General features: G+C 39.3%; 1 protein-coding gene across 18 annotated transcripts in view; it reads right to left on the minus strand.

The window, feature by feature from the left end:
- Nucleotides 1–4,957: 4,957 nt before the first annotated feature.
- Nucleotides 4,958–27,482, minus strand: part of LMO7 (LIM domain 7) — an 88,277-nt gene continuing 65,752 nt past the window's right edge. For 16 of the 18 annotated variants that reach the window (XM_034758330.1, XM_034758338.1, XM_034758333.1 and 13 more), the window contains 11 exons: nt 26,182–26,207; nt 25,760–25,864; nt 22,370–22,462; nt 20,274–20,716; nt 18,436–18,501; nt 15,964–16,016; nt 13,567–13,786; nt 12,253–12,558; nt 10,608–10,716; nt 8,861–8,963; nt 4,958–5,831 (listed from right to left, as the gene is read on the minus strand). In XM_034758330.1, the coding sequence (XP_034614221.1) occupies nt 5,809–5,831; nt 8,861–8,963; nt 10,608–10,716; nt 12,253–12,558; nt 13,567–13,786; nt 15,964–16,016; nt 18,436–18,501; nt 20,274–20,716; nt 22,370–22,462; nt 25,760–25,864; nt 26,182–26,207 (1,547 nt within the window). In that variant the 3' untranslated portion in view covers nt 4,958–5,808. The remainder of the gene's footprint in view (nt 5,832–8,860; nt 8,964–10,607; nt 10,717–12,252; nt 12,559–13,566; nt 13,787–15,963; nt 16,017–18,435; nt 18,502–20,273; nt 20,717–22,369; nt 22,463–25,759; nt 25,865–26,181; nt 26,208–27,482) is intronic. The other 2 variants (XM_034758334.1, XM_034758322.1) reach the window with 1 other exon arrangement.

The following is a 27,482-nucleotide window of genomic DNA, read 5'->3' on the forward strand; positions in this document are numbered from 1 at the left end:
GAGATCAGACTGGATGATTATAATCATGCCATCTATCCTTTAAAAAAAAAAAATGTACAAATTTCCACCCTAGAACCACCAGATAAATTGGAAAACTGATAAATGGCACATTTAGTTAACTGCCTGAGAAAAATTTCAATTCAATGAAAATAAAAACAGTTGCTATGACATGACTACTTGTGAAAATGCAATTTAAAATGTCTAACTATGTGGTTAGGAAGTCTGTTCAATGTGGCTGATATTTGGGTATTAGTGGATCCTAGCTTAAACCTCCTACTTGGCAGCCTGTTACTTCATATACTCGTTTTCCAGTCTGTTGTGGCTCATAAAAGTGTCTACTCATCTCAATATACACATATTTTATAAATTTTTGATGCTTTGTACAATGTTAATTGTTAAAGCAAATTCATAACATAAAAGTGAATATGTTGAGGCACAATATATTGGTTGCCTGTAGCAGCTACTTAATTGGCAAGTTTCTTTCCAGTAGGATGTGCCAGTTAAGAGGATTCTTCAGTATTACTAAACTGAGTACTTTACTGATCACTCCAGATTATTCTTCCTTGGACTCCACATCTCTTCATATATTGTTAAAAATGCTCTCGCTCTTCCCCAAATAAAAGTACTGTGGAAAAACTCCCACTTCCTTCCAGGTTAAAACAGTCTGAGCTCAGAGCTGCTGTTGGTGCCATAATAGCTTATCCATTAAAAACCGCTAACAACCATAGCTAGTCCAACACAAATAGCTGGCTTAAGACATATTCATTCTTTCAGTCAACCAGTAATGCTGTTGAACTTTTCCACTTGGAAATAGCAGAATCTAGCCCTTTTACCTTTTCTAAGTAATGATCCTGGTCAGTTTAAAGATATTCAGAGAACAACTTTTAGCTGGAACTAGTTTAACATAGACCCTTTTTCAATCTAAAGAGAAATTTCCTCATGGTTTACCTGACAAAGTGACTTCCTTCAAAGAACTATGCTCCACCTTCTTGTTTTGGCTTTTGTAACTTGCACTAAGTCCAGTCACCAGGTAATAGAGTCTGCTAAGCCTGGCCATTTGTTAGCAGACCCAGCAGTATGGCTACCTACCTCAGTATACATCCATACATTGTAAAGGAGGTACTTTTATTGGGGGTGTGTATATATACATACATATACATACTGTTATAGACCCAGTCAGTTGGGTACAGCAGAGTAGTCGAAGGCAGATATACTGGCCACTGTATAAGCAGTTTTCTGTTCCCTGACTGACCAGAGCAGGGGCTGCTCCAGACTAGGGTGGACACATGACTCCAATTAACATGCAAAGAGTCAGGTGAGGATGTTAAGCTAATCTAAACACCTGACTCTAATTAAGGCCCCCTCTGATAGTATAAAAGAGTTCACTCCAGTCAGGCCGAATGGATCCAGAGGAGAGGAAGTGCAGCTGAAGGGGTGGGTAGTGAAGCCACCCTCAAGCCACTGGAAAGGGAGCCCTAAGGTAAGGGTAAAGAAGGCATTGAGAGAGAGAGAAGCAGGGGAGCTGTGAGGGAGTGGCCCAGGGAAATGTAGCAACTCTGGCAGTGAAAGGTTGGCTACCAACAGCTGCTGCCATTAGGGTCCCTGGGCCAGAACCTGGAGTAGAGGGTGGGCCCGGGTTCCCCCCAACCTTCCACTACAGAAACACCTCCTGGGAGGGGAAAACAGGCCCCTGTCAGAACAGGAGACTCAACTGTTCTGGAACAAGCCCGTTGGGACAAGAGGGACTGTGGGAGTTCTCTTACCAACCTCCTTGCTGGCTTATGATGAAAAGGGCTCAGTAGACTGTAACCCTGGCCCTAGAGAGAGAAGGGCTACGTGGAGAGTCGCAGTGAGCCTCAGAGGCTAGCATAAACCACCTGGAAGCGCGGGACTCATGGGGACAAGGGCGGAGCTCTGCCACAATACACATACATACATACACACACACACTTGCCAGTTCAACTAAAAACATATACAATATTTCAAACTGCTCCACTTGGAGTTTTTTTTTTATTAATAGCTAGAAATACGTCACAATAAATTTTTGGAACTGGCCATTAATAAATTTACGCTGATAAAAATCTTATTAGGATTATTTTTCATCTTTTGATGTCATATTTTACGTAAATGCTCCCCGAGACCATGGAGACCATTATCAAGCTCCTCTGACTGTAGATCAGTTTCAGTGGCAAGATCAACTGCACATCACAGTTTGTGCCTGGCACAGATACTAATATAAAGCTGGTGCAGATCTAGAACTGGTGACTCTTCAAGTGAATCATGGTTTCTCAGACACTTCAGCAGCTGCAATGGTGGCGGCAGATTTATTTTCTACAGACATAGGGGTCCAAAAGTCCCACTGAGAATTGCCACTGCATGTCAAGTTCCCTCCTTTTCTTCAGCTCCCTTCTATCTGCTGGTTTTCCAGGTAGAAGTTAAATATCCAGTTGGCAGTTAACCTGGACACAAGCATCATCCTTTGAACTTAACATCCCACCTCCACAATACCAAGAGGTGGTAAGACTCAAGACTGCATGAGAGATTGCTGCTCTGTTTACCTGTGCATACTCACTGGACTGGGAGTATAACTGATTGCGGAAGCACATTAAGATACAGACTATGAAAGCTGCTATATAAAACCAATTTTTATTCACCACTTAATCGCTACTTGCAATTCTTTTGCACTGAGATGTGTACACAGTTCCATCTCCCAGACAAAAAGCCATAGATACTTAGTCATCGGAAAATGACATTGGACTGTACTGCAAAACAGCAACAGTTTCAATTTGCTCTTCTCCAGGCTGTGATCACTTGGATTTACTATTCTTCTTGCTGATCTATAGTGCGACCAAGCACTGGTTCCTGTGTAGAATATTAACAAGGAAGTAACATCAGTTTTAATTTCAAAAGATGATTTTAGGATTCTTCAGCTGATTAAAAACAGGCATTTTTCTTTCAAGTCAATCTCATTTAAACACTGCCATCTTGTGTTTTAGCGTATATCCATTTTGCTAAACTTCAAAATTTGCCTTCCACTCCTGAACCAAATCCCCACAGCCCTATACCTTTGTGGCCAAACCTACCCCTGCTGCTTATTGCAGGCAACAGAACCTCACCCAACCACTCCTGTAATAGACCCCTAAGCTCTGGCTGAGTTACTGAAGTCCTCAAATCATGGTTTAAAGACTTCAAGTTATAGAGAATCCACTATTTACTCCAGTTTAAACCTGCACAAGACCCAGACCCCATGTTGCAGATGAAGGCAAAAAAGACCCAGGGTCTCTGCCAATCTGACAGGAAAATTCCTTCTCTACTCCAAATACGGCAATCAGTTCTACAGTGAGCATTTTGGCAAGACCCATCAGCCAGACATCTGGGAAAGAATTCTCTGTAGTAACTCAGAGCCCTCCCCATCCTGTGTCCCATCACCGGCCATCGGGGTATTTGCTACTAGCGGTCACAGACTGGCTACGTACCATTGTGGGCAGTCTCAGCGTATTATTCCCTCCATAAAATTATCAAGCTCAGTATTAAAGCCAAATAGGTTTTTTTGCCCTCACTACTCCTCTTGGACGGCTGTTCCAGAACTTCACTCCTCTGATGGTTAGAAATCATCTAATTTCAAGCCTAAACTTGATCAGTTTATATCCATTTGTTCTTGTGTCAACATTGGCACTTAATTTAAATAACTCCTCTCCCACCCTGGTATTTATCCCTCTGATATATTTAGAGAGAGCAATCGTACTCCCCCTCAGTCTCATTTGCTCAGTTAGATTAACTGTTTCTTGTCAAATTTAGAGAGACTTCAAGTAAGAAATGCATGTAGATAATACAAGTTTTGGCTGGAGGCATTAGCTTCCACTTTCTTTCCTAGAAAAGGAGCATTTAATTGTAGAGATGGCTCCCTCAACCCATTCACAGAGGTAGAAGTTTTTAGCAATGGTAAAAATGTAATTTTGCAGAATCTGAAATGCCATACTATAAAAGAAAGTCAGATGATAAATTCAATTGCCTGAGTTTCAAATGGAAACTTTTTATTTAAAACAATACATAGTAAGATTTGTAAGCAATTATCTGGGTCAAGAACCAAACACAAGTTGAGGAAAAAGTTCAGTGAAGCTAGAATGTTGGTGAAGAAAGATAAATAGCACTTGATAAAATGGAGGAAAGTTACTGCCTAGATTTGTGCCAATCTGTTTCCCAGGCTCAGTTTAAGAAAATAGGCCAAGGCAGAATATTTAGTATAAAAGGTTACATCTCCTTTATTGAAGGATCCCTCCCCTGCTTCCTTCTGCTGCGGCCTCTCTCTCCACCACCCTCACCCTCTCCTTATCCTACCTAAGTTCAGAGCCCAGTCAGATGATGAAACATTTTGGGGGCTTGGACATGGGATTTGCTGCCCTTTGATGTGGTACTGCCCAAGACTTGAGTCTGTGCCTCCCTCTCCCTCACTTTTTTTTGAGGCAACCCACCAAATGGTCAAAAAAATTGTGAGCCAAATCCTACATATTGTTGCACCTGCCATGGACTGTGCAGTATGATTGGTCACAATATTATTTTTCTGTCACTTCGGGGTCATTGACAAAAAAAAAATGTTGAGAACCACTGTTCACAATTGCATAGTACACATTCCAGCAGAGTTCTCTAACGCAGCAGCAGCAATTTAATGAAGTTCAGGAACTATCTCTGAACAGCCTGGTGGCCCCAACAAAGCTTTTCAGCAAAGCTTCCAACTATCCTTAATTAACTAGCACATGTTATCCAACACACACATTCAGTCAGGTCACTTATACTAAGTTTTGAAAAGAAAAAACAAATGGAGCTTGACGGGGAAAAAAGTTACTACATTTAAATCTGGAGTGAGTGAAACAGGATATAGCAAGAAGTGAGCCACCAGTGTCCCTGTGCATGCATGGTGGTATTGTAAATATTAAACAAGAAATGTTTTACCAAAACAAAAATTCAAACAACCATATTTATTGTTTAGCAAATTCACCCTATGCACCATTCATGGCCCTGGATATTTTGAAAGGCAGGAAAGAGAAGGAAATACCTAATAAATGCAGCATCAGAACATTTATTTACAAATATACTGGAATTCAACAACAACAAAAAATCTCCACTTTCTGGATTAACTTGTTTGAGGGGAAAGTGATAGTTATATTTTTCCATAATAAAGAAAAGAGAGACCCCTTTCCTCCAAACAGGTTCCATTGTTCTTATGCAGAACATTTGCCATCACCACTGAGCAAACAGACTATACTTTACTATTTGTATTTTATTTTCAAAAAGCAAACAGTTTTAGAAACCAGAATACAGAAAGCAAACATTTTGGTGTACATTTTAATGCAGCTTCATATTATTCTAGAGAATTCAGTTCGTAGCATATGTCAAAAATAAAGACAGCAATTACAAATACATATTTATATTAACTATTTCAATAGTGCTCATTTAAGAACATAAAAAACAAAATACCCTCTTCATATACCATTGGAAACTCTGCTAGTTGATTATCAGCTTCAAAAATGTTTTGAAGTTATTACTGATAAATGTTTGTTCTCCCTTGTGCTTTTAAGTACATTGAACTCAAAAAGTGAATGCGTTTTCCCCCAAGAGATTTCCTTCTTGTGATTACATTCTCATAAATAACTAAAGTTGAATGAAAGATACAATGCATCTTCTACATAATCTAGACAGGCAAAAATGTTACCCTTAAAAAACACAAACAAAATACATATTTATAAATCTACATCACCAGCAACCACCTCCTCTTCTATCTGCAACAATGGTTTCATATTTATGGTTGCTTCACATGGCGGTTGGCTGTCCAGCTATTGGGGTTGGGGAGAAATAGAAAAAAAGTTTTAATTAAGGAAGAGTTTACTGGAGTATTTTAGATACTGAGTTAAAAAATGCCTGTCAAAATAATATCAATCAATATCTATTTGCAGTTCCCTTTTGCAAAAGGTAATTAACACAGCATCTAAATACAAGATAGAATCAACATGCAAACAATAATGAATAGCAACATTGGTTATACTGCAAGAGTAAATCTAACTTGCCATTTAAAACAAACGGATTTTCAATGGTGTATACAATTCACCCAAAAATATTTTAAAACTTGTTCTCAGTCAAAAATATTGAGGGGGTTTAGGGGTGGGAGTGGGACATGTTTTTATTTTTTGTCAAATAAATGTTTGCTAGATAGCTAAGCCCTTAACAATCACAAAACTTTTCAATTAACATGTAAAATATCCATCCAATACTCTGCTGCTTTTGCAATATTCAAAAAATATTACAAGTAAATATATTGTACAAAGTTGTTTATTTTATATGTCACTATCATAATAATCCTATAATTTACCATCCCAAGGTTCTTAACCAACCTTCTACCCAAATATATGAGGAAGAAAACGGGCCACTTTACAGCATGTCTGGAAGTTTCACAAATTATAGGTTGTGACAGACCAAGAGGTACAGAAGAGACTAATCAATTCCAGAGTCAAGGTCCTTTTATAGAGAATGCACTATAAACAGCACTCCCATGTCTACAATGGGATGAGATCTAGCTCAAGTGCCTCCACTGATCACAACTGCTGTAACAACATACTGTGGGAAAGGCAGCTTCTCAGGTATCCCAAGTCCAGAGAACTGGACTTATTAGGTTAAAAATCAAGATTCCACGTAGAAGCAAATTGGTCTCCATTGCAGATCCAGGAGCCCTCTCCTCTAACTTACCCTCTCAATGGCTTAACATACACACTGAACTGGGTAACAAGTTAGAATCCTACAGTAAACCTACATGAGAGCTCCCTTGCCCCGAACTACCCTCTAGGTCTTTAAGAAGAGTGGAGAGAGAGCCACTCCAGAGTAATTCTGTCCAGGGATGGCTACATGTCACCACAGCTTTGTGGACCAGAATATTACAGGCAGATTTAAAAATTAGCAGGGGCACTTCATCATCATCCACAGCAGCAAATTTTCAACCACCGCCACTACTCAAATACTGGCTACCTATAGTCAAGAAAATCTGTGGATTCCAAATGCCAGTGTTATATCAGTTACACAGCAATTTTCCCCAAAAAGGGCAAGTGATCAAAGGTAAGTTAGCAAGAGCATATGTGACAAGAAATGGTTTCTTTAGCAGAGGCACCACAATTGTTTTTCAAAAACAAGTGGCATCCCTTTATCTTCTCCAAACACATTAAAAAAAACAACCCAATCTGGAAAGGGTGACTGTAACAAGGGAACCAGTACTTTCTCCTTCCTCCTGCTTCGGACCTCACCCATCCAGAAAAGACCTGTGGGTTCAGCTCACAGCTTGTAGCCCAGGATATCCCCATTGCCTTCCAAACCTCAGTGAGCCATACAGACCAAAATTTAAATGGAAAAGCTGGAGTGTTTGTCTCTCTGTCATTCATTCTTAGAAACTGACACCCCTCTGAAAATTATTAATTTAAAGAAGTTTGGGTTTGCCACATAAAAGTAGCGAAATAGGAGACTCTGGGTAGAGAACTCTTCTCAGAATTAAGAAGTTGTCTAGCACTTTCTGCATTAGCAAAGAGAAAATGCTTTTTATTCAAAGCACCAGCATGAAGCTCACTAAGTTAGAATTTTTGTAAATAGTAATAAAGAAAAAATTCTATACTGTATCCTTTAATTAAAACCTGCAATAAAATCAATCCACTGCTGATCTAATACTCCCAAATGAATAACCAATCATGAGGCTATAATTCAAGAGAGAGTAGCTTTGGAGATAGTAACCAACATCCTATAATTAGGATAAACTAATCATTTTCCTAGTATGTGCATAGATCAGTTTTATAAGTAGATGCAATTTTGCAACGTGACTGATTTGTTGTTTAGCGAACAGCAATGCCTTTAAAGCTATGCCCACACTGCAACCCAGAGGTGTTATTCGAGCACACTGCAGTCACAATAGCAGTGAAGCCACAGAAGCAAGGGCTGCAGTATGGGCTGTACACCCCATCCAGGACCACCCAAGTGGCTAGTCTGTGATTCTGTGGCTTCACTGCTGCTGTTAGTCAAACTAGCTAGATCAAAGCTAGCTCAGATATGCCTACACATGCTGCAGTCACACTTCTGATTGCAGGGTAGCCATACCCTAAGGTGCCACTTCCCCAGATTTGTGAAGAATGAAGCATATCCATAACAACAGGGTGGTAAACCATTGCACAGTATGTTAAGGGAGTGGAGAGTGCAGCCAACAAAGAGAAACAGAAATGAAACCCTTATGAATCAATTCACTAATATTAGGGTTACCATATGTCCGGTTTTTCCTGGACATGTCCAGCTTTTTGGTCCTCAAATCCCCGTCTGGGGGGAATTGCCAAAAAGCCAAACACGTCCGGAAAATGCCGGCATCGCTGTCCCAGTCCCTTGCTTACCTGAGCAGCTCCAGCAGGTTGCGAGCTGCAGGCGGATTCCCCGCTGCAGCGGCGGCTGCTGCTGCTCCCCCCAGACACCTCAGCTCTGTGCAGCTGAAGAGCGGAGCTGCCCAAGCGCTACCGGCTTCACGGTTTGCCGGGCAGCCCCCAGACCTCCAGACCCTGCACCCCCAGCCAGGCGCTTCCCCTCCCAGTGGAGGGGGAATGCGGGGTGCTCAGGGGAGGGGGCGGAGTTGGGGCGGGGACTTTGGGGAAGGGGCGGGGCCAGGGCCAGGGCCCCGTGGAGTGTCCTCTTTTTTAAAACCTTAAATATGGTAACCCTAACTAATATACCAAGTTAACAAAGACTCTCGTGTTTAGCGCTAAGTACAGCAGTAGGCAGACTCTAGGAGCCCCAGAGCAAAAGTAGAAAATAAAGTTTCCACACACTTATTATAGTTTGGTCTCCTTACTTTTAAATCTGACATAGCAGTCGTTGCAGAAGAGTTCATTGTTTCGGATCCTGACTTCAGCTCCTGAGTGTGAGCCCCCAAGGTCACGTGCACAAGCTGCACACTGTATTAAACACCAATAATTAGCAACTTGTTACAAACACTGGGAGACAACATATTCAGAAGCAGCTTATAGTAAAAACCAGCAAAGCCTGAACCATAAACCCAAATTAGCAAAAGCAAACATACAATTTGCAGATTAAAATGCAGCCAACCAGAGGAGACATCATTTAAAGGTGATGACTAGCAAACTAAGAGATGCACATTCTAAACATATAAAAAAGAAATGATTCAGAGATTAGCTCATGAAATCTTGTTTAAGCTTCAATTTCTCTGAAACAAAATTTTAAAAATAGCACAACATGAAATAACTTGTTCTTGAAACGGCAACAGCAATTTTGGCACAGAACATTTGTGTGTGCCACTTGCAGATTCCATGCAACACTCTCTGCTTTTCATTCTGTTACCTTGCTTTTCAAGACAGGAAGCATTTATGCCCAATTATTCTAAGTGTATATGCATAATTTAAAAGAATTCTTGGGAGCTTCACATTGCTTCGTTTTGCCAAAACAGAATTCTTGCGCCCCTTTCTTATGCTAATATTAAAATGTTTAAGCATAGTGGGCGAACAATGCATTGCTATAGCGGGAACTAGGCAATAGCTCTCGAATCTCCAACTAAGCAGAGGATGCACATGCACCTATAAACCGCATGGTGTGTGGCTGGACTGTCTCTGTATCGCTGTTCATAATATGTGCATGATGGATTTAGAAAATAAAATGTTCTGTAGTCTTCAAGAGGGGTAGCCTTTGTTAAAAATGCTACAGTATGTTGGCATCGAGCAAGGGTAGCAGGAGAAAAAAAGGTTCTAGAATTAAGATATATTCATTCAGCTGTTCCACAGGGCCTTACACACATTCATAAAAGCCCTTATATAACATCTAAAATAATAAATTCAACTCTGCAGTACTTTGTTCAATGGTGCACTAATCCTAAAACAATTGCCTTTGGAGAGATCATAATTCCTCCTCTGTGCCAGTGCAAAAGGGTAATTCCTCTGTGCTGACTACTCATGTAGCAGGAAATAACATTGAGGAAAGGCAGTGGAGAGCCGCTTGTGTGGATTACTATTCTTCCTTCTATGCAGGTGTACAGAAGTAGGTGGGAGCCTTGGCTCGTTTCCCTACAATATGCCACCCAACTCAGCTGGCACAGATTACTTCTTCCCTTCAGCCTGGAGGGAACCAATGATCAGACACACTTAAGTCTTAATCTAGTTTCTCATCTATTCCTGGAGCAGTGCATCTATGTGTTGTCCTTTACTAAGGGATTTATGGCAAAGTGGCAAGATTTTCAGAAGTGACCAGTGATTTTAGTAGACTCAATTTTTGGATGCCCAACTTGACACACCATAAAGTGGCCTGATTTTCAGAGGGCAGGTGGCTCAGCATTTTCTGAAAATGCCTTTTTTTTAAAAGTGAAAATTGAAGTGTAGATGTTAAAACTTTAATAACAATCCGAGGAGTAGTATTAAGGTGAATGCTTAATGCCTGTGGATAGGACTGTTGCATGGATATATGCATGTAGCACACAACATGAGTGCAGCATGTAGCATGTGATTAGTAGAGACTTTGCAACCAGAACGCGAAGTAGCCATGCGTGCTCCAAGTTAGCTCCTGTTTCTTCACGGTGTTTCTCCAGCTCTCACCTTAAAACAACGTAAATGATAACAAAGACCAAGAGATTCGATGATCATGGCTGCTCCTTTGCCCAGAACGTTATTACAGTATGAACATATTTTCTTCCCACTGACTGACCTAGATACAGAACAAGAATGTGGCTCAGGTCCTCAAAACCACTTGAAAAGGTTTAAAATATAGACGAAAGTGATCAAGAGCATGATGTCATGAGAAAAAGCATTGAAACAGAGGACTGTGTGCTGCAGTTATGAATAGAAAATTAGGTTATCTGGAAAAAACATCAAAATTAATATGTAATTAAATCTGCAAGCTATAAAAATCTAAAATTTAAATTAGAAAAAAATGTACAGAAACAGACAAAACAAGTGAACGTAAGATTTTATGTAGCATTCTTGCGCACTATTTTATCATGTTAAATGCTGGTTGAAGAAGAATTTAAAACAGATATTGCTATGCTTGGAAACTAGTGATACATAGTTTTTGTGCTCCTGTCTCATTTCTTATCTGAAAAACTATTATTAGGGCTACACTTTACTAAAACCTTTTCCAAGAACCACCCTCTGTAGCTTGTTAGATAACTGAAGTCTGGTTCTGGACATACATTAACTCCTTTGAACATGTACCTTATAGAGGTCAATTTCCATGGGCCAACCAGATTATCTGAAATCCAAAAATGGAAGAGAGAACAAGAGAAGCAGCCATTTTTAAAGGGGGCAATTTTCTTACACTATTAAAAAATTAAGTAGTCTAGCTTTTAAAAAAATCATCAATTTATCAAAATGTTCATGAACTCTAGAGCTAGGAAGGGTGAAGGAATACTTTTGCAATGGTCTCATTACACCTATTGCATATAACTGTGTGTGCATGAGTTTCCAAAATCTTATATACACATTTGTTTAAAAAAAAGTTTTAAAAACCTGAAAGAGCACGGTTATCTTCACTCCAAAATAAACTATTACTTCCTATGCTGGATTAAAATTAATGGATTAAATTTTTTTTTTTTAAATGACCTACCCTACAATTACCCAGGATCACTATCCATGAACATTCCTGAGAGTTCCCTGAGACGATGTTGACCACATGTCAGCAAAAGAGATGTGGTCAATAAAATGTGGGTCTTAAAATTTTATGTATTTATTTTTTAAACAAAAGATTCTTGCAAAACCAATAAATGTCAGAAGTGATGTCTGGAAAGTACAAGGAGACTTTTATTATCATTTTTGTAACCCACAAATAATTTTGAGTTGAGTAACTAAAGATTTATTGCTTCACCTTCTCTTTACTACTGTAAGGCGGTAGCAACAAAGCCCTGGGAAACTTTCTGAACAACTATGAGAAACATGAAAGTGATAATACTGTTCTTCTATGGTGCCTTTCAGCGAGATAACTCAAGGCACTTTTCAAATACTAAGTTTTACAACACTCCAGTGTGGAATATTATACAATATAATATAAACAATATAATTATACTGGTTTTACACACAATCAGACTCCAGTATTAAGAGATCAAGTAGCTTGTTTAAGATCAAAGCAAGCCATTGGCAAAGCTTTTACAAGACTCATTAGTTCCAACTCCTCTGCGGCAACTACTATGAGAGTGTCCACAGTTCAGCCAGCTATTTATAAATTTTCAACAGATGGGCAACTACTTACTTGTTCCGCTGCTGAGCTCCTGATTGGGAAGCAGAGGTAGGAGACTGAGCACGCGGTACAGAAGAAGGTGCTGAGGGGAAAGTGTGGGAAGAAGTGGCTGATCTTCCAGAACTGGCTAAAGGAGGTGCTACACTGGAGGAGGGGGTACGCATGTAAGCTCGGTTCGAAGTAGACACTACTGGAGCAGCAGAGCGACCAAAATCTTGACTAGACGACAAAGATGTGGAAGAGGCAGATTGATTCGTCCAAGGTGGATGTCTCCATGAACTTGTTCTTGCGGAATCAAGATTATCTAAAGATTCACCTCTGAAATGTATAATTGTTATGTGCAGAATATTACTGCCCAGAAACATATCTTCTTATGAACTAAACCTTTATCATGCTTTGATTTTACAAAAAGGAAATATTTAAGTTTTCACTTTACACAGGGTATAAAAATATTCACAGTATCTATTTTAAAGGTTGATTTTCTAAGCATAATTAATTTTGATAACCTGAATATATTATTATATTCCTGTATTAAAAATATTTGAAGTGGCAAACTATTTATCATAACTGGGCTTCACTAGCCTTGGGGGCAGAGGCGGGGGAAGGGGAAATGACCAAAGAAGGTGAGGGCTAAAGCACTAAAGGTAACAGCAGAACACACTTCAGTACAGCTTTATCAGAGTGAACCAAATCAAATTGTTTTTATTTAGTAATGACACCAGATAGTGGTGGTGTTTGTATTTTTCTCTATGGGATACCAGTTCTAAAATAGATCAATCCCTCCCCGCATTAGTCAGTCACATTGTTCAGAAACCAGCTGTTGGCACAACAACTATGACCTCATGACTGATATCTTACTGTTTCCTAAGTGACAAACCCAACGTTTAGACCCTACACAAGCAACATACACAGAAATTCTGAAGTTTCCTACAAGATATTTGTGCGTGTTAGAAATTACTGAAAATTATTCAGAACCTATATTTAAGCTTTATTTCACAACAAATTAAATTACTGAGGTTCTCAAATACATGTGCAAATGACAAGGCACATTAATCATTAATTCACATTACTGGTACATCAAAGGAGAAATATGCAATTGAGGAAGTATTCACAGTCCACACAACAACACCTTTATACTCCGTACTTGCAAATATTTGATCTCAGCTATAACACAAGCAATTTATACCCCACTATGTTGGGACTCAAATGAGCTCAAAATCTTTACTGGCTTTACAATCTGTGCTGCAAAGCAACGTTCAAGTGCCCCAAAACTAAATATTTATCTAGAGGCAAAGTTCAGTTTACAATTTTCAAAAAGAGTCCTACCTCTTCATTGTATTCTGGTGTAGATTAACAGGGTCCTTATGCACACTAGAACTACGCTGTCTAATCCAGCTGTTGTCTGTATGTAGTGATGTTTTCTTTCTCATTTCCTGAAGGATATGTTGTCTCTCTATTTCTGCTGAAGACGGGGCACGCTCTTTCTGAGACCCCTTCTGTGAATCACTGGCATTCCAAGACCTTTCCAAATATTTGTTGTTTGTACCTAATTTGAAAAATACATACATCTGTCAAGTTTGAGGGAGATACAAAAGCTAAAATTAAAAAGCAAATAATTAAACTAGTGTTGCCATATCTGAAGCAACACATGCATCTTTGTGTTATTAATATTTGATGAAGTATAATTTCACCATTTTAGTATTGACTGCCATTACAAAAGCAAATATTACCAGACAACATGCACATTAGAAGCATTAAAGATACCACCAGACAAAAAAGGAAATATCCAGTGTCAAGCCAGCAGTGAACTATCAAATATCCAAGTTAAAGCACAGAAGCAAGCATCAGGTATTCTGTACTTCTAGGTTTTAGGATATAGTGCCAGAACGGGATACGAGTTATTTTGCCCTTCCTCCCCTGCCCCGCAACATAAATATCCCTAGGCTGCTTCTTACAGATGTAGGCTTTTCATGTGACGTGTGTCAAATCAAGCAACAAATCATAATTTACAATGTGGCAATTTACAATTAAAAAAAAAAATCAAATAGAGACAAGCAAAAACTGCTTATCAACCATGGTACAACGCCACACTACTTTTAAACAAATGGGTAATTCCCTGCACTTTTAAGGTCAGATGAAAGCCAAAAAGATCCTTTGCTCTAAAAGCCTGAACTCCCCTCCCTCTTTGAAAGAGGCTTTTCTCCAATAATGAGATGGAAGCCTGCCAGAATACACAACTGCATCACAAGTTCCTTCTCCACTTTCAGAATATATAATCCACACCCCCTCTAATTATAGGAATTATTCCCTGTTCAAAATGTCAAATTTATTGTGTTTTAGAGGAGACAGTCTTGCTTTAAATGTATCTGCTTCAAACACACCCCTTGCTGGAAACATTTTATCTACTCCCTAGTTACTAGGATAACTAGCCATAGAAGGAAAGGTCAAACTTCTGGTGTAAGGCATCCTTTGGTCCTTACTTGACATCTTAAAAAGGTAGAAAAACAATGCCACTCTCCTCAAATCAACAGAATTACTAATGTTTAAAAAAATAAAAGGAAATCTGTTTTTATTCAGCTATTCTTTGTGCTAGGCCTACTTAAGTGAACAAAACAGTAAGTCACTTCAGTTTTAATATTCCCTCTTCTAATACTGCTTTGACTACAGATTTACTATTGGATTTATTGGTATTGATTAACATGTCAGATATTTCTGGAAGTCTAATCATCTCATTAGTTTAGGTGATTGAGATGTGATTTGAGAAAGTGATCTTGCCAATTTGAGCTGCATTCCCACCTTGGTCTGGGTTAGCATTTTTCATGTTTTCTTGTAGTCTCCAGCTCTGATTCTTTTGCCCTTTGCAGAGTCTTCCTACTTTACTTTTGATTTAACTCATCTTGCAACAGCCATTGAGCAATACCACCTAGTGGTTTTCCATATTCACCTACAGTCACGTTTGCATACACAAACCCATTTATCACTTGTACAAAGTATTTTTTTAAAGTAGCTTGTTGTATCTTCCATCCTACTGTCTTTAGTAAATCATCCACATTCCCTATACTCAAAGCAGATTATAAAATATCTAGAATATAATTTCTAAAGAGAATGCTATGTAATCTTATATTTTGGCAGCTCCTTAAGAAAATTGAAGCCATTGTTATACCATCATGAAATCATCTCCAGTTGTTTTCATCCCATATACACAGAGTAAATGTTTCAAAACAATTGTGTTAAAAGTATTGCCCCAGTGTTTGTAGCACTGAGTTTTGCTATTCCCAGTGCAAACGCACTAGCATAGTACATCTATTATCCCCATTAGCCCCATTGTTTCTATATTCAATCTACCATTAAAATACAGCCTTACACATAACTGTTTAAAAGTATTAATGCACCATATAGATTGTGATTATAATAATGACTAATCCATACCACTTTAAAATAAATTTAAACTAAAGTATATCTTAGTAAAACATCCATTCTGAATTTAAACACTGACTTTTGGATAATTTACCACATCCCTTAGATAATCTATTGCAGTGGTTAATTTTCCACACTACTAAAAATCTGATATAGTATGTTGTATACTTGAATTATGAGTGGCAATCAAAAATGTAATTGTTTTGACCTTCAAATATCTAGTTGCTGTAACGACCCTTTGATTGTATTCACGTTTTCATGCAGTTAATAATCAATTAAAGATCTAATAGCAACTAAAGTGCTCACCATTTCTGCTTCTGGGGTAATCATCCAGTTCTGAAGTCGATCTGGATTTATTTCTATAAATACAGAAAACATGCATGAGTTGTATTACCATAGCACCCAAGAGCTCTAGTCATGGTGCAGGACACTGTTGTGTGAGGCACTCTACAAACACAGACCAAAAAGATGGTCTTGCCCCAAAGAGCTTACAATTTAAGTACAAGACAAGATATAACAGATGGATAGACAGATAGACAGACATGGGAGAGTACAAGGAAATAATGAGGCAACACTAGTCAGCATTGACAGGCTGTGGTCTCAGCACACCAGCAGTATAAACTATTGTTATTTAGTACTTATCTTGCAGTAATTCCCAAAGTCCTCAATTACAGAGTGGAGCATCATTCTCCTAGGTGCTGTACAAATATTTGAAAACATGGTCCCTACCTCATTCCCCTAGATCATTAGACTGGAATATCAATGAAGATCAGACACAGGGCAGCATACCAGTCTAAGGAGGACTATTTCAATTTTTTGGGTGCATGCTTATATTTTTAAGTTTGTTACATGGTGATGTACTTACCACTTCCTAGTTTGGAAGTGCTATTGCAGCTGAAAGAAAAGTATGGCCTTACATGCTACCTGAGGATGTTTCTTGGGAAATCTTTGTGGTTCATTGATCCTATCATGCAGGGGAAAGTGCTTATGAGTTTTAGCTGACAAAAGTCATCAGATGCACAAGAAAATGAATAGTAGGCAAAAGTGTTCTGGCTACCCGGTGTGGAAGTTAACATAGCACCTGGCTGCTGTATGCTTAGCTCGAGCTCATGAAAGTGAGGCTCTGACTGTACATAGAAATATGCTGTTTATTTAGAAAAGGAACAAAGAGCTCATTTCTTGGACAGCAGCTTCAATATTTAAACTACTGATGGCTGTTACAGCAGCATCACTGTATGCATTCACTACCCAGTGCAAAATGAGTCTATCGTATTAAACCAATACGGCCTTTGCATGCAATATTCTTAATTGTATACAGTTTCCTGCTCTCCATATTAATTGTTTGCCCTAACAGTCTGACCGATCAGTTCTTGCACTGGTCAAGAGCTGGTGTTACAAATGCTCAACTGCATATAGAATCAGTTACAACAGGGAACAAGGAAGCTAGACCTGGTCTTATGCCTCTAGCACCTTTGGCCTCTCTCCATGCCTCCACAGCATAACCATGTGGTGCAAAAGCTCTCACCACTTTCTGAGGGCAGAGCACTAAGAGGATAGAATACCCATCAGTAGACCTTGGCGAAATATTTTGGACAAATAGTTTATTTGCCAAAAAATGCAGTTTTGGTCAATCCAAAACTATTTGTCAATTTGACAGGAATTCACTAAATAGTTTCAGCCAATTTCTTTTCCAGGATTTAAACACCATTCACAAAATGGGGAGGTGGGGAAGAAGAGGAGAAAAGGAGGAAGAAGAGCTAGTGGTAGTCCTCCCATATAACCGTTAGCCCTGGGCGAGGGTACTCACCTAGGAGGTGAGACACCCTCCATCCCCCTTTCTATTTAAAGTGGAGAAGGGATTTGAACTGAACCTCCAACCTCTCAGAAGAGTGCCATAATGATTTTTGATTCACCAAAAAAATTCAGAATTTTAAGTTTTGATTCAACAAAACCTGAATTTCATTTTCCAGTTTTCAGAACTGCTAGCGAATTAAAAAAAATCATTTATGTGCTCAGTTCCATGCATTAGATGCACCATCTCAGGTCTTGGAGTTTCTTCTTGTGACATCACAAGTGCCATACTTATTTCTATTGAAAGAGTGGACTAATTGCTGAAAAAGGTATACAGATGACTCTTACAATCAACTGTGGGGTACTATTTGAATTAATGTTGGATGGGATAGTTATGGATAGAAGATATTTTTACAGAAATGGGGAATTTAGTACTTTTAGGATTATTCCAATAATTAAAAGGGAAAGAAAATACAACTGTGCATTAAAATGAACCAATGCACTGTTGAAAAAAAAGAAAATAGGCAAAGTTTAAAAAAGGGAAAACTAAAAAGATGTGTACCATCTTCCTGATAATTTTGTACTTTCACTATATCCCTCCTTTCCCTGCTTATCTTTTATGTTGCACAATTTTCTGTGTGGGAACCATGCCCTAGCTTGTATAACACATTATGACACAACCACTGTAATAGCTGAGATTGTTTTCCAGTGTCATCAGTCCATTCCCACCCACACATTCACCTCCTTACACTTCCTGGCTTTCTTTATATAAAGATGTTCTATGTTACAAACTGAGCATGGCTTAAAGAAACTAGGTGGCCAAAGCTCCTGTAGGTGAAAGCATAGCACAAGGACTGCAAAACAATATTGCTGGTAAGGACTCTAAACTGCACCACACCAAAATGGTTAAAATTTAATGTCAAATCCAAGGCTCTGTAATATAAAGATGAAATTCTAACCTGCCTGGAGATTCAGTATCATACTAACCTGTCAGCAAGGAAGTGGCCAGATGGATCTTCAAAGTTTTTAGATATTTCATAATGGTCATAATGTCTATAAGCAAAAAATAAAATACAATAAAATATATGAAATAAAGTGAACTAAGTAAATATCAAACCCAAATTGGGAAGAGATGAAGAAATAAGGTACAAACAACAGACCCCAACATGTAGGCAGCAAACTGAAATTCTAGGAGACTCAGCTCCTGTTTCAGTTAGAAATGAAGTTGCATGACAGATACAGCTTTCAAAGATCTTTATGAAGCCAGTCAGACCTACTGTCTGTAAATGACAATAATTATTAACACTGATACCAAAGCGTTAACATTAGAGGAATATGTATATCTATATGAATACAGCTTTTGGGGGCAGGGGCCACGTCTTCATACATGTTTGTATAGTGCCTAGCACAATGAAGCTACCATTCCAATTGGACCAGAAAGTGTTGTTAATATTGTTAATACATTTAAAGTCCTACTTCAGCAAAGCAGTTTGCACATGCTTAAGCCCAACCCTGTTTGGCAAATCCTTAAGAGCGCGCACACACAAAAAATTGTTTCTCTGATATTTTAGTGAGAGTGGCACTTCTGTGTTACTTGTAACACTAGAAGGTAAAACATTTTCAGAAAGGAATGTTATTTATAAGTTAATGTGTGTCCCTTCCTCCTGCTGTCTTTACTCTTTAAAATAGACTGCTGAAAAGGGTAGTGGAAAGAGATTGTCTGAAATAAATAGATTTAGACTAGGTATTTCTAAAATGCTATGGTATCTAAGCCAATATAAATTATCTCAGATACTGTAGTACAGGGATCAGCACCTTTGGCATGTGGCCAGTCAGGGAAATCCGCTGGCGGGCTGGGACGGGTTTACCTGCAGCGTCTGCAGGTTCAGCCGATTGCAGCTCCCACTGGCCGCTGTTTGCTGTTCCAGGCCAATGGGGGCTGCATGAAACAGTGCGGGCTGAGGGATGTACTGGCCGCCGCTTCCTGCAGCCCCCATTGGCCTGGAACCATGAACTGCAGCCAGTTGGAGCTGCGATCAGCCGAACCTGCGGACGCTGCAGGTAAACAAACCATCCTGCCCGCCAGCGGATTTCCCTGATGTGCTGCGTGCCAAAGGATGCAGATCCCTGCTGTAGTAATCTTTATTCCACAATTAATAGAAACATATTGCTGTGCTGGTCAAACCACTACAAGATAACAGTAGTAAGTGTTTGATTTAGGAATGCAGACATGCAGCTGGTAGGAAATAATTAACTCAATATTTCATTATAAATCTGTACAGATGTGTTGAACCACAGACAATGCAAATTCCCCATTAATGCTACATATTTTCAATAGAGCTAGGTGATAACCTCAGAAGTTTTCATGGTAAATTTTCAAGTTTTTGGCCCAGCTCTGATCAGTCACCACGTTCACTTGCGAAAACCCTTTTGAACAAAAACCTACGAAAGCAAATAAAACTAATTTTGTTAAAAGACAAAACCACCAGCTTTAATTATGGGCCTGATTCTATCACACCCTTACAAACAGTGAATAGCACTTTACTCTGACACTCAGTGGGATGATGAGCGAAATAAGGTATCACTCAATAGAAGCAAGGATGATAGACCCTTATGTTTGACTGAGATACAAAATGCGTATTGGTAGTGTAATGAGACAGGTTTAGGATGTCACAGAATGCATTCTGCTTAGTGACTTCATGTCTCTTTTCTCTTGATATTCACAGAAACGTATGTTTAATATGCACATACTTCAGGATATCTGCATTATCTTTGAAAATATACTTTTGAAAAGTAAATGCATCTCTCCCATTGACTGCGCCAACCTTCGGTATTGGGGCATCTGCATTGGTATCTCCCTTTCTTTTTCCATGCGCCGCTTCTGCTCCTCTGCCTTGGCCTCCGCCCGCCGCTTCTGCTCCTCGGCCTCAGCCTCCGCCCGCCGCTTCTGCTCCTCGGCCTCAGCCTGCCGCTTCTGCTCCTCGGCATACTGTTGTTCCTTTTCTTTCCACTCTCTTTCAAGCTCTAGTTCTTGGGCTTTCCTTTTTTGCTCCAAATGCAGGGCTTTTTCCTCTTGAAGTCTCCTTTCCTCCTGGAGTCTCTGCCTTTCCATTTCCTTCTCTTCCTCATTCTGCTGCTGTTCCTCCCATTCATGTCTTCTGCCTCCTTCGGGAGCATCAGTATCTTCTCCCATGTTTGTTCTCCAGCTAGAAATAGGTGGTGCATGTGCAGTTACCGATACTGTGTTTAAGGTTAGGACAGTCGGCTCCTATAGGAGAGGGAAATAATGGTTTTAGAAACACGATAGCGCAGGCTACCTATTTAGGAAACGTTTTATTTTGTGACCAGGGACTTGAGGGGAAGGATCTCAGGGGACTCTCGGTGGCAACAAAGAGTGTGCTTCTTAGTTTACGCTTTAGGGATGTCTACAAACAGTCTTCTAAAGTGAGAAGTTCCATTTTATTTGCTAGCCTTGATTACCCCTTTGCTTAGTCTTTCCAAAAGCATCTGCAGCTTTTATTTTTTAAACCACCTTTATGCATGGAACACCCAACCTATGCTGATGCTTCAGGCCATTCCTTCTCCTCTTCAGTCCCTACTGAAAACTTGTTTCCTACACAATTTTCACAATAAGTTAGTAAATATTCACTCACTTTTTTCCTTATTTTACAGGTTTTTAGAAACAACCTTAAGTGAATGACAGTGAGCACATATCTAAACTCAGTATCCACGTTAACTGTAATGATGTAACCCTCATCCTTCAACATCCCTCAACATCTAAAATTTAAGAACATAATGGCCATACTGGGTCAGACCAAGGTCCATCTAGCCCAGTATCCTGTCTTCAGACAGTGGCCAATTCCAGGCACTTCAGAGGGAATGAACAGAACAGGCAATCAAGTGATTCATCCCATCATCCATTCTCAGCTTCTAGCAGTCATTTCTGACATTCTATTTTTATATGCACTCCTCTGAGAAAGGTCTTTGAATGGTTTGTTTCCATGCAGGAAGCAAAATAACCCTTTCAAATGAAGGACTAACGTGTTAGCCCAGATCACACTCCCAGCACTTATGGTTTAAAACAAAAAGGTCCTTGAGCACCTCATAGTGAAAGACTTAACAGCTTAATTGAGGGACACCAGTCTTGCTGTTTAAGTTATATGAGCTTTAGATTTGTTTTGCTTTCCTGTTTACCACTGTATAAGTATAAAGACGCTCGCTGGTACATCTGAAGGAGGAGGGAGGAAGTGCTCCCTGAGCTGATACAGGAACAGAGAACAATGATGCCTCTAAAGCATCGGGACACCCAGAATATAGCCTGTCCAGCTGTAGAACAGACTACAGCTGCAGCAGGAAGCAGCTAAAGAAACTAGACACACTCTTGACATTTTAAGATATATGGAAGACTTTCATCAGCAAGGCTGTAGTTGATTTCTTCTCTAAATTCTTCAGAGGTAGGATGGCTCAGCCTTAAGACCACAATTTAACAAGGTACTTAAGCACACGTCTTAATTTAAGTATGGAATAGTCCTAGTGACTTCAGTGGGACTAGTCATAGCCTAGAAGTTAGGTACATGCTTGATTACTATGCTGAATCAGGGCTGAAGTTGGTCATTTTCACTCTGGTCACAATGATATTGTATAAGTTGGTAACTGGCTTATAAAACAAAACATTTCTTCTGTTCATACAGCTTAGCTGCATGTTGTCCTGCTGTCTTGAATGAGTCTAAACCCAACTGATCACAAAAGTAAACCACCAACTTTGTACAGAGTTCTCTCTTTATTTTAGGAGCATTTATTCTCTGCATTGGGCAAATGAGAAAGCAAAAAAGTCATTTGCATATTTAAATACCTACTTCTGCTATTGCTCAAAAAAGGAATCATGAGAAACTTGAAAGGTGAACAAACATGCATCGCCTACCTCATCTAAATATTTGGAACTCTCTCTTTCTGCTTCTTGCTGAGCCTGTAGCCATTCTTCCCGCAATTTCTCCTGTTCACGTTTGTATTTCTCCTGGCGAAAAGAGTCACGGATTATATTAAAAGTAAATAAAAGTGACAGGAAAACACGGCCGTCCTCATTTGTATTAAAATATTTGTTTTAAAAATAATTTTGTGCAAAGCAGTATGTCAAGTATAATAAAAACATAAGCAGCACAGAATTCTAATAGATCTCAGGTGGTGAAATCCTGTCCCTAATGAAGTCAAAGGGAATTTTACCATTGACTTCAGGGGAGCCAGGATTTCACCCTAAGCCTCAGAAGACTCACCAACCTATTACATTTCCTATCTTATGATTTGTTTTTGGTTTAGCTATGAAGTTACTTCTATTAAGCTACAGTAATATCAATCTTAACTATTTATCACAGGACTAAAAACTTTTGCCTTGGTTACAAGTTAGTAATTAGGTTCCTAAAAAAATCACTAATCATTTATTGGACCAACTTACCACACCCACCTTGTGACTGATTATTTATTAATTATTATTATTATCTCCAGAAGTACCCAAAATGCGATTGGCATGGTACAAACACCTAGAGAGGCACAGGCCTTGCCTTGGAAAGATGAAGGGTAGGAAAACTACACACACACATACACACATATACATATACATATACACACATATACATATACATATACACACATATACATATACATATACACACATATACATATACATATACACACACACACAGTTTTGTTTTCATGTTGGGTTCATCATCCCCCTTAACAGAGCTTCTGCGGGTTAAATTATACTCAGTTCAACCAATAATCTTTGGATGGTTAATGAATTTGCACATGATACTGAGGATGTAATTTGAAGATAATGAGGTTGTACACCTTTATTGAGAGCAAAGGCCTCGATCCAGCAAAGCACTTAAACACACCACAACTTTACGCACAAGTAGTGCCATTCAGTTAATTTCACTTGGACCACTCACACACATTACTAAACTGAAGTCTATAATTTGCCCTGAAGAATCTCTCTTACTTGTGATGCGTGGAGACGGAAATATTAGGGTTGCCAACTTTCTAATTACACAACCGAACACCCTTGCCCCATCCCACCCCTTCCCTGAGGCCCCGCCCCAACTCACTCCATCCCCTCTCCTTCCATCACTCGCTCTCCTCTACCCTCACTCACTTTCACCAGGCTGGGGTAGGGGGTTGGGGTGAGGGAGCGGGGTGAGGAGTTCAGGGTATGGGAGGGAGCCCTGGACTGTGGCAGGGGGTGTGGGCTCTGAGGTGGGGCTGGGGATGAGGGCTGGGGCAGTGGGTTGGGGTGTGAGGAGAGGGTGATGGGTGCAAGCTCTGGGAGAGAGTTTGGGTGTGGGAGGGGTCTCACGGATGGGCAGGGGGTTGGGGTGCAGGCTCTAGGAGGGAGTTTGGGTGCGGGAGGGAGTTCCAACTTGAGGCAGAGGGTTGGGGTGTAGGAGGGGGTTCGGGATTCAGGCTCCGGCCAGGTGGTGCTTGCCTCAGGCAGCTCCCAGTCGGTGGCACAGTGGAGCTAAGAAAGTGGGGCTCCCTGCCAGCACTGGCTCCGCATGGCTCCTGGAAGCAACCGGCATGCCTGGTTTGTAGGTAGAGGGGCAAGGGAGCTCTGTGAGCTGCCCAGGCCTGCAGGTGCCACCCTCACAGTTTCCATTGGCCACAGTTCCTGGCCAACGGGAGCTGCAGAGCTGGCACTTGGGACAGGGGCAGTGTACAGAGCCCCCATCGCTGCCCCTGCGCCTAGGAGCCAGATCCGCATGCTAGCCACTTCTGGGAGCCATGAGAAGCCTGCCTTAGCCCCACTGCACTGCCAACTGGACTTTTAGCAGCCCGATCAGTGGTGCAGACTGTACCTACCAGGGTCCCTTTTCGACTAGGCGTTCTGGTCAAAAACTGGACGCCTGGCAACTGTAGGAAACCTCCCAGCTTAATGCCAAAGCCCAGGCTGGATATGCAGGACTAGCAATTAGAAAAAGTATTGCTTTTGTTCATTCACTGACATTCTCACAAAGCCGTTTTTAGAAAGCCTCTTTCAATGGGGAAGGAAAACAAACTGTAAGTTAAGACTACTTTAACAACAGCTTTTTGTAGCCCTAAATATTTAACACTCTCTAAAGCTGGCCATAAAGAACATGAAGCCTATTTTCTCCTTTTTTTAAAGAGAGATTAGAAGTGCCCAAGTCACTCTATTCTCTGAGCCTCTACACCTCTCTTGTGAGTGACTGGTCCACTGCTATCCCGAAATATTAGGCTATACAACACCAAGTTATCACAGATGCATAATTCCCAATACAAACCATTGTTGGAAAAATTAATACAATAGTAGCTGTCTTTTTTGTTTTAATACATATTACTAGTATCCTAGTCCAGATAAAATATTATATTCCATTGCTTAATTTTCTATTGTGACTGACAACCAAGAAAACTGGAAGTGAAGGTCACCTATTATAGAAAAAGAAAATTTTAATCAAATTAATGAAGACCAAAAGATATCCTGTATGGTCCATGCACAGCATTTAAAATTATGTTTAGTTTGGCAAACTACAAATATGTATGAACTGTTCTTAAAATGAGCCATCTTATAAATATTAATTAAAAATTAAAAGATTAATTGTAAACAAATCATTCTGAAATCAATTAGCTGGGTTATAGACCTGTAAGTAGAGCTGGTTGAAAAGCCATTTCTTTCTAGTGAAAATTATGAAAAAAAAATTTCATTCAAAGTTGTTTATTTAATTGTTTTGCAGGGAAAATTCAAAACAAAACAATGTACATCACATCAACATTTTGTTTCAATTCACCTTTTGAAACAGTACATTTTGATTTTCAGTTTGGGGATTTTTGGTGCATTTTCCCCTCAGCCTCTCCCTCCCCCCCTTTTTTTTTATTTGCCACTGACTGCAATAAAACCCTGATCATTATTATTCCCCCCTCCCCCTTTTTCCACTCTAACTTTTCAAACTCTCTAAATTTGGAAAAGTTACAGAGTGACAAAAGGAAAAATGAAACTAACTCTGCTATTGTGTAACTTTTCCAGAATTGGATAGGTTCAGAAAAGTAGGCCATCCAAAGTCTAATAATAATTGTTAATACTTCTGCTGCTTTTATTCATAGATCTCACAGCACTTTAGAAACTTGAATGAGTGGAATTATTGTACAAATGGGAGAAGTGAGGTGCACAGAAGTGAAACCACTCATCCAATGTTATACTGCATCTCAGAGGCAGAGCTGGAAACAGCCTAAGTCTACTGAATGGCAGTCCGATATCCTTCCCTCAGTCAAGGGAATCCCTGTCTAGGAGTACGTAGTTAAACTGTACCTGAAGTAAACGTTCCTGTTCTTTCTGCCATTTTTCCTGTCGTTTCCTCTCTTCTTCTTGGTCCCAAGTCCAACGACTAGGAGCATTAATAGATGGAACTGGGAGCTAAAACATCACAAAAAGAGGATGATTAATCCACTGTCATTTTAAAAACACATTTTTAAAAGCTAGATACAAAAACATTTACGAACCTTAGTGCAATAAGAACCTACACACTAACAACAGTTAAATTGTAACCATTATTACGAGCTTTAAAAAAGGTTTATTCAGCAATCTGGATAGGTTTCTGACCAAAATCAGAGCATGCAATATAAGAACAATAGGAAACATAAAAGCAGGGTTCCCGGAAATGAACAAAGCCAGATAAACTAATAACCTCTTCCATTAAATTTATTTATAAGCAGTTTATAAGCAGTACTCACATCAGACACTGCAGGCTCCGAGCCTCCTGTAGGATTTAGGGTAGGGAGGGGAAATAGAAAAAATGAAAAAAACATTACAATTATGTGTTATGAGGTTTGTTTAAATGTGGAAAGTTTCACTTGTATGAATTCCAGGATATAATTTGTTAAACTTTAAACCATACTTGTTTCATTTGACCCTATTCCTTTTATTTAGGTCAAGGAATCAAACTAATACACATCTATCCAGGAAGTTTTTGAAAAGAGAATAACCCTATAACATGTTCAAATCTTTCAGACGCTATCTATAATTACTTGGTCTTGAATTAGCAGTACATTGCCAGCCTTGTAACATGAAGGACTAATTACAGTTTTCCCATAGCTACTCTGAAAAAACAACAAGGAGTCTGGTGGCACCTTAAAGACTAACAGATTTATTTGGGCATAAGCTTTCGTGAGTAAAAACCTCACGAAAGCTTATGCCCAAATAAATCTGTTAGTCTTTAAGGTGCCACCAGACTCCTTGTTGTTTTTGTAGATACAGACTAACACGGCTACCCCCTGATACTCTGAAAAAATAACTCAATGCTGTTTCATAATCAAATAGGCTACTCTCTTAACTTAAACAGTTTTGTTAGGATTCAGTTATACTGGTTATATATTCAGGATGCTAGAGACTCACATTTTACATGTATTAATACCAATAGGCCTTCCTAAAGCAACTAATCTTCCATTACTAACCAAGATAAATACCTCCTACTCCACTCCCATAGATAGGGCATCTTCGACTTTTTCACACTTGATAGTGTGTGTCAAACCTGATATTTGAAGGTTGTCACTCTAGCTCTGAGCTTATACCACAGTGAAAAAAACTGCATGCATTGCACTGATAAACTAAACACTGTGGAAAAACTGTGGGAAACACACACTTACGATTCAGGTTTTTGTTTTGTTTGGTTTATTTAAAAAACAAATTCCTGTCCATTTAATTTTATTGTCCAAAATAACCAATAGTTTAGATCATGTTACTCATCTGCAAAATTTAATTGGTGGGAAAAAAATAACAGGAAAGCAACCTATTGGAACCTATTATTTTTCCTACACCATAACAAAACATGGAGAAAGTGGAGCAAATTTGGTGTACAAAAAAGCATAACGGCTCAGAGGCCTTATGTCAAATTAATGTAGGTTCATTTTTATATTAATTATATATCTTCAAAAACAGGAATTTATAATTAGTGACAAAATTAAAGCTCCTTAAGTGAAACTATTAACATACCATATATTTTAACTATTAATGCAATATGTATGTGGATATTAAT

Source organism: Trachemys scripta, chromosome 1 (genome assembly GCF_013100865.1).
Source record: "Trachemys scripta elegans isolate TJP31775 chromosome 1, CAS_Tse_1.0, whole genome shotgun sequence".
In the NCBI taxonomy this organism is placed as follows: domain Eukaryota; kingdom Metazoa; phylum Chordata; order Testudines; family Emydidae; genus Trachemys; species Trachemys scripta.